This window comes from Gopherus evgoodei, chromosome 2 (genome assembly GCF_007399415.2).
Source record: "Gopherus evgoodei ecotype Sinaloan lineage chromosome 2, rGopEvg1_v1.p, whole genome shotgun sequence".
NCBI classification, from domain to species: domain Eukaryota; kingdom Metazoa; phylum Chordata; order Testudines; family Testudinidae; genus Gopherus; species Gopherus evgoodei.
Window position 1 is genome coordinate 78,517,721 of NC_044323.1, and position 11,514 is coordinate 78,529,234.

Here is an 11,514-nt window from a genome sequence, read left to right on the forward strand (position 1 = left end):
GCGGATCCCCAGCCCCGTCCCTTCCGGGGCAGCGTGTCACCGGGAAAGGAGTCCGGCTGCGGGGCGCGTCCCGCGAGGGTAGGCCCCGGGGAGGGCGCGGGATGGGGGGTGTCTGAGACGGGGAGCGGGGGAGGGGGTGTCTGACACGGGGGGTCGGGAGGGGAGGGAGTGTCTGACACGGGGAGGGGAGGAGGGTCTGTGGGGGATGGGGGGGTGTCTGACACGGGGAGCAGAGGGGGGTCGGCGGGGGAGGGGAGGAGGTGTCTGACACGAGGAGCGGAGGAGGGTCTGTGGGGGATGGGGGGTGTCTGACACGAGGAGCGGAGGGGGGTCGGGAGGGGAGGGAGTGTCTGACACGGGGAGCAGACAGGGGGTGTCTCGGGGCAGGACGGGGGTGCCTGGGGGGAAGGAAGGAGGTGTTGGAAAGCAGGACGCGGTGTCTGACATGGGGAGGGGGGGAGGGAGAGCAGGATGGGACTGACACAGGGAGGCGCTGTCTAGGGTGGGGGGCAGGCTGGGAGTCTGGCACAGCGCAGCCCTGTGCTTGCAGGATCGAGTTCCCGGTGGACACTGAAGAGCTGTGTGGCCCATAAGTTCTCTTTAACACTGATCACGACTACACCAAGAAAAGGCATCACGTTTGTAAACATGTTAACTAATGTGATGATAAACTTAACTTAGTATCTAGCAGAGATGGTGATAAATTGGGTTTAAAAACAAAATAACTTTAAGACCAGGTGACGTCTTTACATGTGATTGTCCATGTTCAGACTAAGTGCAAAATCATGTATAGCACCATTAGTTAATATTTTCCTTGTGTAAACATGACCAATGAAAATGATCAATTTGGGGTGTTTTTGGTCTATCTTGTTAAAAAATCGATCTGCTTCTCTTTATTGTCTGACAGAGCACATTGTAAAGCCTGTTAGTTTACTCAGACTTTTTTTAATCTGTAGACTGAGTTGTGAGGTTTTTGTTCTTGCAGGGTTTGGGAGTCTTGTTAGTAAAACTTTGTCATAGATTTTTAAGACCAGAAGGGATCAAATAGTCTGACATCCTGTATAACTGACCAAATAATTTTGACCTTGTTTTAACTCGATTGCGTATGCATCTTTAAACTTTGTGTTTGTGAATGTATAATGTCATGACATCACTAAATAAATAAAATATAATATTTTTGCTTTGTTGAGGTACTGTTGGCTTTTACATAAAAATGGGGATGCTGTCTTCTCCCTTTGTCTTATGTTTTTGAATTTCAGAGGTCAGTAGCTCACTTTTATTTTTTTGTAAAAGAACACAAAGGCTCCAGTCCAATCTGTGCTTACACCATCATGGAATCCCACTAAAATCATTGGGGACATGAATGGGTGCAGGGTTTCTTTCAAGTGGATCAGGTTGCAGAATCAGGCCCATAGTGTGGGGACAAGGTGGTAGTCAGTTTTTGTGGCTTCTGTATGGTCTATAAGAGGAACAGAAATGTGTCTTGTTGATTATTTTTGTTTTTAATCTTAGGAAAGTCAAGTCTGATCTTGCCTAGTTTTACTGGAGGACTTTCATGGAGGTTTCAGAAAAGTAGGTTTGCTGCTTTCTCAGCCTGGCACTTACAGCGAGTTACAAAAAGTCCCTAAAAAGTGCAAACTATAATCCTTTTCTCATTATTTCTTATGTTTCTAGGGTCTTGATTGTTTTGTCTGAAATCAAAGATGGAAATATACACCTGAGGAAAAAACATTTTAAATCTGCTTTGTCTGTATTCGTATGGATGAATCCAGGATGTTCCAAGAAAACACATCTGATAATTACTTGAATTCAGTAGCCCTAATTTGTGAAGATGATGCTTTCCAAAAGAAAGGGCACAGTAAAAGGACCCTTAGCCCTGAAGAAGCTGAAAAACTGGCAAGAGATCAAGCCTTGGTGTCTGATTTCAAAAAACTGAAACTGGAAAAAGATGCACAGAAGAACTGGGATCTGTTTTACAAAAGAAACAGCACAAACTTCTTTAAAGACAGGCATTGGACAACTAGAGAGTTTGAAGATTTAAAAGCATGCCGAGAGGTGAGCCATATACAATAGTTCTACAAGTAAAGGGGCAAATATTGCTAATTATTTTCAAATGATTTAATAATCCACCAAATAAGATGTCAGTGACAGATCACTGTTATCTGTCAAATGCGCAGTGTTGTGTAGTTCATAGCTTCCATGACTTCTGAGATTAAAAAAAATTTCAATTTTTTTTAATTGGACTTTTCATCCTATTCTTTCCTCAATATCTCCATGAGTAGGCTCCATCAGGACGCATCTGAAAGTTTCAAAAGTTGGAATCTCTTATGAAGTCTTTGAATAATAGTTTATAATTGACCTATATTTTACATTCAGACCCACTCTCTAGAACAGTGGTGCCCAAACTTTTCCTGTCGCACCTCCCCCTTACCAGTAATGGCATTTGTCCATGACCCCCTCCCACCCACCCCCCGCTCTTATTACTGCACATTTGGTTCAGCAGAGGAGCTTGGGCTGAAGGCAAACCTGGGGACAGATCTGCGGTTAGAGGCAAAGCTGGCCTGGGGTTGGAGAGGGAATCAAACAGAGATGGGCCTGGGATGGGAGTGGAGCCTGGGCCACGGGTGTGTCTGTGTCTGTGTCTGGGATGGGGCCATGGTTGCAGGCAGACCTAGGATTGGGGCTGGGGCCGGGTCAGAGAGGAGCTGGGGGCTGAGCAGGGCTGCGTGGCGCTCCCTCCCCAATCCCCATGGGACTGGCCGGGCCTTGCTGCATGTTTCTCTGCACCTTGTATGGGGGCATGTCCCACAGTTTGGGGACCACTGCTTTAGAATATTTGCTCTGTGTCCTAAATTAGATCTAAGTTCCTCTCTGTCTTCCAATTTGCAGACACAAGTTGCAAAAATTTTGAGCACCCTGTTATAAAGTCCCCTGTCTAGAGTAGTCAATACATTAAAATATACATTTTAGAAACACATTAAAATGTATTTTTTATTCACCCTAATTAATAAAAGGGCCCAAGCAAGAAGGATGGCATAATTTGATCGTTGCTGAAATGAGTAGATCACTAATGAGATTTTAGTAGTTTCTAAAGAGAAACTTAAAGTAATATAAATTAAAGCCTACACTTCACAATGTCAAATTGCCAGTGGAAGGATACTTCAGATTTTAAACTGATCCTACATTTAAAATATGAAAAACAGTATCTTTGTACTATGAGGATCAACACAAGTGATGTGCTGTATGCTTGGCCTTTTTCTCCCGTATAGTTTGAAGATCAGAAACTGACCATTCTTGAAGCAGGCTGTGGGGTTGGAAATTGCTTGTTTCCACTTTTAGAAGAGGACTTGAATATCTTTGCTTATGCCTGTGATTTCTCTCCAAGAGCTGTTGAGTATGTGAAGGTTGGTGTGATATTTATCTGTATTTTTAGTGCTTCTTGAGAAATTTGTGTTCATCAGATTACAGATTATCTAGCTTTGTTTTCTTCTATAAGTATGGTAAACTGTCCTATGTGGAAGAGGAGAGAAACTGATATACAGTACTGGAGCTTAATTTACAAGAAATTGAATCATCATCGAGGACCTGATTTTCTAATATTAAATCATATTACTGTAGTAGTAAGTGTGAATGTTGTACTTGGATATTTCCTAAAAGTAAAGTTTGGCCAATGAGAATAACAGACTGAGTGATGTTAAAGGACCCCAAATCTGAAGTGAACTGTGACTGCTTCCTGGTAAGTAGTGTATATGTGGAGATCCGTCTGCGCCCTGTTTCTGTGAATCTACTACCCTTTAGGACCAAATTCCACACGCGTTGCGTCACTTAACTCCTACTTATGTTTGTTTACCAGTGATGAGTGCTGTAGTGTGTGCGTGAATCTGTGAACTATGAGAGACTCTTCAGTACCATTGAAGTATCTGCCTGTTCTTCACGCGTCCACCTTAGGTTTCCTATACATGTCTTGTGCTAGTTCTTTGCTTTCACTACTTTTATAAGGGGCAATGTTAACTTTTTTGTTCAAAGGGAAGACAAATTATTGCCACTTCTAAACCCAGACACTATCCTGCAGATAGTCGTATGTCGTGGTGTATAAATTTTCTCTTTAAAATGAGTGTATTCTTGAGAACTGTGAGGCTTTTATGCAACTTATGACCACTTGCATTAGAGAATCTCAGTGCTATTAATACTTCTTGTATACATAGTGTTGTGCAACTGCTAACTAATTTTCACAATGTTTTTTCCACTTTTACTACAACAATCTGTCTGGAGATTGGTCCTGCTTTGAGCAAGGGGTTGGACTAGATGACCTCCTGAGGTCCCTTCCAACTCTGATAGTCTATGATTCTATGATTCAGCAATTAAGTGCCCCCCCCCCCATATCCATGTCCTGGTAAATTACACAGTACAACCAAAATTTGATTTGAGACATAAACTCAGCTGTGACATCTTTGTGAGGAGGGAAGAGGAACAACCAGAGTGATCTTGAAAACAAAAACTTAGAGGCTCTTTTCAAGAATATTTGAAGACCTATTATAAACAGCATGTTTATACTCAATTCATTTTTATACAGTACAGTACACCCTCTCTAGAATGCCCAACAAACTTTTGGCTATAGTGAACCCAGTCCCTGGATCCTACCACCAGCCCTGGGGCCGCTGGTGTAATTATATTGTGTTATTTTGACAAAATATGCAGAATTTTCAGAATTTTAAAGTGTGGGCAGAATTTTTAATTTTTTGGGACAGAGTTCCCCCAGGAATAGTGACATAGCACTCCAGTGGCACAGATGCACCAGTGCAGCAGCTCTACTGTAGTGCTTAGTGAAGATGCTACCTATGGCAACAGGAGAGCTTCTCCCATCAGCATGGGTACTCCACCTTCCTGAGAATTGGTAGATATGTTGATGGGAGAAGCCTTCCTGTCAACATAGCACTGTCTAAACCAGGGGTTAGGCTGATATAACTCCCATCACTCAGGGGTGTGGATGTTCCACATTCCTGAGCGAGGAAGTTATACCAACATAATTTCGTAGTGTAAACAGAAAGCTTGGAGTGAATGCTCTTTGTAGTTCTGTTTCCGTTTGTTGCTCTCCCTGTTTAAAAAAAAATCACAAAATACAATTTTGTCTTTTATAATTCTATAGTGAATGCTGTTACTTTTCAACTAAAGCAACATCTTTTCACTCCATAGAAGAACGCTTTATATAATATTGAGAGATGTAAAGTATTCCAATGTGATCTGACCAAAGATGACCTTCTGGAAAATATACCAGCAGATTCTGTGGATGTTGCCACATTAATATTTGTGCTTTCTGCCATTCACCCTGACAAGATGCACCTTGCTTTGCAAAATATTTATAAGGTAAATGTGTAAGTATGACCTAATAGTTTTGGGGTTTTTTTTAAAGTCTTTTTTGACTCAAGAATACTATTCATCTCTGAAAAGAAACTGTGTGAAAAAGGCACCTCCTTAGTACTTTACTCCCTGGATGAATTCAGTCACATTTGCTTTTGCTTACTATTGGGACTAAAATAAGTTTTGACTACATTTTTCTGGTGTTAGTTCTGAGTGAGTGAACTGGATTCTCCTCTGGCTTGTGTATCATCAACATAACTAAATTAATGTTAAAAAAATGTTCATGTTGATAATATGACATCTAAATTGCTGTAGGACTGGCTGTTTTAGAAGAAAAATCTATTTTGCAAGTAACTTAAGCAGACTTGCTGTATGGTCCTTGAGATGCAGCACATGGAATCACATGATGCCATTTTTACAGCATCACTTTTTGCCTTTGTAAGGAATACTGTTAAGAAAATCCACTAATGACTCGTTTTTATAAAAAGGAAATCAGCTGATTAATTGGCTGAAAGTCAGATCAGAAATGAACGTTGCTTTCTCTAGGTTCACCAGCATTATTTTCTCCTGTTTTTTAGGTTACCATTTTTATCTATACCAAGCATCTTAACACACTAACATAAAAGCAACTGTCACAACAGTGCATTTTGTTGGGAACTAAGTACCATTATTTTTCCTTTATCTGGATTTAAAGGTTCTATGGTACGGTGTTATGTTAATAATGATTCAGGCCCTCATCCTGATAACACTAACATATGTGCTTAACTTTACACACAGTGAGTAGTCCCATTGAAATCAGTGGGACTACACACAGTATACAGATTTAAGCATGTACAGAAGTCTGTGTGGGACTGGGACTGTCTTAGGCTTCAAACAGGAAGTATAGGAGCATTAGCGTCTCCTCCTGTGAAGTGCTGAGATTTTTCAACTCTGATTGAGGGTACTCAGCATCCTGTAGGAGCAGGCCCTAAAAGGAAGAACTGATAAATGCACAACTATTTTGAGATAACAGTTGTCCAAAAATATTGGCTACTAATTGGGAAGAAAGGTTCACATTTTGATTTCTCATTCTGTTTCCAACAAACATTTTTTTAATTTGCAGTTTGTACTGTATTTGGATTTTTATATTATAGGATATCTGTTGTATCACATCAGCTATAGTCTGAATAATAAAGGTTAGGTTTTGATATACTTCAGAGTTTGTTTTCTAAAATAGAGATTTATTTTTTAACTCAAATAGGACAGAGGCTAATTACTATTTTCTTAGTGAAGATGGGTTAGCTCATTTAATCCATTTGTTCGCTTCTGCAGAAATGTACAAATTTTGTTATGTCCGCTTTACTGATATATCTGTATTTTATCTGATAGGTATTAAAACCAGGCAAATGTGTCTTATTTAGAGACTACGGGCTCTATGATCATGCAATGCTTAGGTTTAAATCTGGCAGCAAACTTGGAGAAAACTTTTATGTTAGACAAGATGGGACAAGATCATATTTCTTTACTGATGGTAAGATATAATAGAAACGTTTTTCTCTGCAAGTTTGTTGTTTAAACTTGCTTCAGTAAATTGTTGCTATGCCTTTAAGGGTTGGTTGATACATATATGAACTATGAAACCTTCAGTGTTATTTGTTTTCCAGCTGTATATGGTTATTTTATAAAAGTGGCAGGACTGAAGGAGCCATTTGATCTGTTGACTGAACTACCTATATGTACCATTAGGATAGGCCATGGCAGTATAGGTTTAGAACTTGTTAGCTGCAGGGACTTCATTCAGATCAATACTCTGAAAGAAAGAGAAAAATGCTTAGGGAAAGATTTGGTCTCATACAACACTAAGCAACTACGGGGTGCAATTATCCCATAATAGTCTTTTTGCAATGTTCTTACATATATGAAGCCTGCTTCAAAACCCATTGAAGCCAGTGGGCTTTGAAGCAGAAGTATGACTGGAATGAAAGAAAGCTTTCATTGAGGTAACACTGTGCTAATAATTTGACTAGTTGTGACTGCTGTCTCTTCTGATAGATTATTTCCAAGTTCAACCAGCTCTACGTTTTAGTAAAGAGAACTCTTAAATAGCATTTCATTATCCTTATCTTAGGACATTAACAATACTTACAGTAGCACCTCAGAGTTAGAAACGCCTCGGCAGTGGAGGTTGTTCTTAACTCTGAACAGAACGTTATGGTTCTTTCAAAAGTTTGCAACTGAACATTGACTTAATACAGCTTTGAAACTTTATTAAGCAGAAGAAAAATACTGCTCCTCCTCTTTTTTTTTTAGTGGTTTATGTTTAACACAGTACTGTACTGTATTTTCTTTTTTTGGTCTCTGCTGCTGCCTGATTGTATACTTACAGTTCCAAATGAGGTGTGTGGTTGACTGGTCAGCTCATAATTCTGGTGTTCATAATTCTGAGGTTCCACTGTATGTAGTCTTTCACTGAGTCACGTTTCAGAGGGGTAGCCGTGTTAGTCTGGATCTGAAAAAAATCCTGTGGTACCTTTATAGACTAACAGACGTACTGGAGCATAAGCTTTCGTGGGTGAATATCCACTTCGTCAGACTCCAGTACGTCTGTTAGTCTATAAGGTGCCACAGGACTCTTTCATTGAGGGATCTCAACATGCTTTACAAAAGAAGATAATTGTCCCAACTTTATGGATAGGAAAACTGAAGCATGAAGAAATTAAGTCTTGTACAAAACTGGGATTGTAACTCTGGTCTCTTGACTCCCAGTTTCACTCACTGAACACTAGAGAACAAACACTTCCCTGTATTAATTATGGAGCTATGTGAAAGAAAAAAGACTTTTTTCTTCTTTAAAGCAAAATCAAGCACTGAAAGTCTCTTGGAGACCAATCTGGAGCCAAGTAAATAATTTTGATATTTTATGACATAGTCGATTACCTAGTTGCTGCTCATATGTAAAAATAAAACTAATTCCATTGATCGTTTTTGAGATGTTTCTGTTCTTTAAAGGGTATTGATTAAATTTAAGATAAATAATGCAAGCAGCTATGCAACTTCACCTAAGAATTCCTAGGGTCATTTTTGTTCATCAAATACACCTGTACCCCTATATAACGCTGTCCTCGGGAGCCAAAAAATCTTACCACGTTTTAGGTGAAACTGCATTATATTGAACTTGCTTTGATCCGCCGGAGTGCGCAGCCCCACCCCACCGGAGCACTGCTTTACCGCGTTATATCCAAATTCGTGTTATATCAGATCGCGTTATATCAAGGTAGAGGTGTAACTTGTGTAGTTCCACTTATATTGGTAATTTTACCAAACTGAGCTCTGCTGTTGGAGAGAGGGACTGGGGGAGACAGCCTAGAAATGGACATTTGAATCCACTCCCTTGCTAGGCATTTGGAGAATGAGATATCACAGTTGAGTGTTTGGATGGAAAATTCTTAGTGAGTTTTTTTCCCTTGAATTTTGAAGATTCTGCTATTCCCTGCTGTCTCATTTTCTTGTGGTGATATGAAAACAACCTGTATATTGTGCTACAGTAGCAAATAACTCTAAAATATCATTCACCAGTGTCAGTTCTTTCTAAAATGGCCTGTTGAGTTTGTGATCTAACAAGTTTGTTTTTCCAAGAGTTTGATAGGCAAAACATATTGTCTAGTGCAGCAAAATGTGCTTTGTGACCACTTGGTGGCGGTTCATGGAAGAGCTGCCAGTCAGGAGATGCTAGCTCTCCTTATTTTCAGCTGAGAGAAATAAAACAGATGAAAGAGAGAAGTGAAAGGAGGAGCAAATACAGACAGTGATTGTTCTTGTTTAGAAAGGGATATATGCCTGGCTCAGACAGGACTATCAGTCTCTCTCACCTTCTCAGAGAACTGATTTTTTCACTCCCCCAAATTATTTTTAATTAGTAGAGGAGTGAGTATGTAGATCTTGCTCATAGCCTGATTTCATTACAGTGAAGTTGTCCGATGGTTGCAGTATCTATTATTTATATTTCAGTAGCCTGTATTTCTCGCACTGTACAAACAGTGAGCAACAATTTCTGCTATGGAGAGTTTACAATCTAATTAGATAGAACAGATAAAGAAAAGTGTGAGGGAGGGTAAACAGAGGAGAAATGACTCGCCCAAGATAACACAGCAGGTCAGCAGCAGAGCCAGGTCTTCCGAGTTCCAGTCTAGTGTCCTGTCTGCTAAGCCTCACTCGCTCCTCTAGGGAAAGTACTTCACTAAGGTTTCTTCTGTGTGTTTCTGTTTAACTACAATGTGGAAACTTGGCCTATTTGCCCCTCCGTAGAGAGCAAGCCTGAGGCCAATCCACCACGGAAATCTTCAAAATGGGGTTGAAGAGGGACTTAAGATGGTGCCTTGGCTTTGTGCTGGCCCACTACACAACGTGAAAATAATTTTAGAGTCATTCACAAGAGGGAATGGAAAACTTTCAATTTAAAGTGATAAATGTACACAATTCGGGAAACAGGATTGTGTTACCTTTTTTAAGCCCTAGTCCTGTGAGCTGCTCTGCGTGAAAGCAGAGCCGCATTGACTTCAGTGAAGCTCAGTGCAAGGGTCGGTGTCCGTCTGCACAGAGCAGCTTGCAAGTTTGAAACCTTCATGATTTTCATGGAAAGTGGATGTAATTAAGTAGTTAAAAACAAATGCTTGTATAAATGCGCATTAGTACTTAAAAACAGTTTAAACTAACTTTTAATAACACCATCTTTTTCCCTTGTAGAATTCTTGTCTCATCTCTTTATGGCTGTAGGATATGAGCAAGTGGTCAATGAGTATGTGCTACGAGAAACTGTGAATAGGAAAGAAGGCCTGCGTGTTCCAAGGGTTTTTCTTCAGAGCAAATTTCGAAAGCCTCTAAGTGAAGCATGAGTATTTGCTAATGAGCCACAGAAATGCTTGTTTAAATGGGGCGGTGAGGGGGGGAAATCTAGTATCAAGTTTTTCCTTGGCTGTACTATCCTGGAGTCTGCTAAACCAGAATGACAGAATCATGTTTTCCAGAACCCTTTTTGATCCTTGGGTAAAGAAGACAAGAGTGACTATTAGAATACAATTTTAAGATATACATATATACAAGCAATCTCTTTGAGTGACTAAATTTCCCCTTTTTAAAGTAAATTCTGTGCACCACTATTAGAGGCTCTTGTGTGATTTTAATATAAAAATGGTTTAAATAAGATAATTTGTTTTTAAATAATTCTCCAAGGATTTTGTATAGGATTGTAATTTTCATTAAGGAAAGTATGTTGTTGAGCATAAGCAGGCTAAGTGTTAATTCTAAACCACTGTTTCCACTAGTTGCAAGAATGGATTAGTGTTGTGTCCCATCTCTTTCATATTAAAACTATTTTATATTTCTGCTAATGGACACTTTTTGTCTGATATTCATTTTTATAATAAGGCCTATTAAAAGTTACAGGAGTTTATTTTCTTTTCAGTGCATATAGAGCGTCTGCACCTAATTTATATCTGGTGTTAAGAAAACACACTCCATGAGTGAAAGGTTAGCCAAAATACTGTTTTTGTTATGAAAACAATCATCTGTAGCAATTTGATGAACTGTTTCTTAAGACATCTATTAATCATTTATGAGCTATTTCTGAATGGAATCTTAATATAAAGCATGATCACTGTTTTCATACATTCTTCCACTTTCTACCAACAAAGAGAGACTTTTTGGAACTTAAGGGGGGACAACAGCCCTGCAAACACAAAACCATTGCCTCCGTAAAGCATGTGACCTGATGCGGAACGTTGCCTTGTTTGTTTTGCTACATCTTATAATGACAGGTTAGAAATAGCAGGAAGAAACATTTCTTTTAATTTATGTCCATTTCTTTTACAAGTGTCTGTTTCTTTCCTGTTCCACTCCAAAAATTAGTTAAGCTGTAGACCTGACCCACTAACAAAGCAATTGAACCTCAGGGCCCCATCAGCTGATGGCCTGGTGGGGCTGTTAGTAGTGAGGCTATCAGTGCTTCTTTGGCATGAGTACAGCGTGAGCATTTATGTTCATTTCTCAAAATGTTTCAATTATATGACAACCCCCCAACCCCTTTTCCCCCTTTCAGAGAGGCTGAGGCTAACGCTGTCCTGTTAACAGTGGATGCTTTTTGCAGACAAGCACCTGCCCATTACATAATGTTAGGGAATG

The 11,514-nt window shown here is 39.8% G+C and overlaps 1 protein-coding gene across 5 annotated transcripts; it reads left to right on the forward strand.

Moving 5' to 3' along the window:
* Positions 1 to 27: 27 nt before the first annotated feature.
* On the forward strand, positions 28 to 10,784 carry METTL6 (methyltransferase like 6). 5 transcript variants are annotated; one of them, XM_030551068.1, is made up of 7 exons: positions 28 to 78; positions 1,513 to 1,572; positions 1,675 to 2,055; positions 3,270 to 3,404; positions 5,194 to 5,364; positions 6,727 to 6,868; positions 10,081 to 10,784. In XM_030551068.1, the coding sequence occupies exons 3-7, from the start codon at positions 1,759 to 1,761 to the stop codon at positions 10,227 to 10,229; spliced, it is 894 nt and encodes a 297-aa protein (XP_030406928.1). In that variant the 5' UTR covers positions 28 to 78; positions 1,513 to 1,572; positions 1,675 to 1,758; the 3' UTR covers positions 10,230 to 10,784. The 5 variants fall into 5 exon arrangements, with proteins under 5 accessions (XP_030406928.1, XP_030406930.1, XP_030406931.1 ...); XM_030551069.1 differs by lacking the exon at positions 28 to 78 and adding an exon at positions 360 to 642; XM_030551067.1 differs by lacking the exon at positions 28 to 78 and adding an exon at positions 360 to 638.
* The last annotated feature ends 730 nt before the right edge of the window (positions 10,785 to 11,514 follow it).

Bases quoted from the DNA above. Each gene is read 5' to 3' on its own strand.
- METTL6 (XM_030551068.1), top strand. From the start codon at position 1,759: ATGGATGAATCCAGGATGTTCCAAGAAAACACATCTGATAATTACTTG. The intron at 2,056-3,269 runs GTGAGCCATATA...TCTCCCGTATAG, and splicing joins ATTTAAAAGCATGCCGAGAG to TTTGAAGATCAGAAACTGAC. The intron at 5,365-6,726 runs GTAAATGTGTAA...TTTATCTGATAG, and splicing joins CTTTGCAAAATATTTATAAG to GTATTAAAACCAGGCAAATG.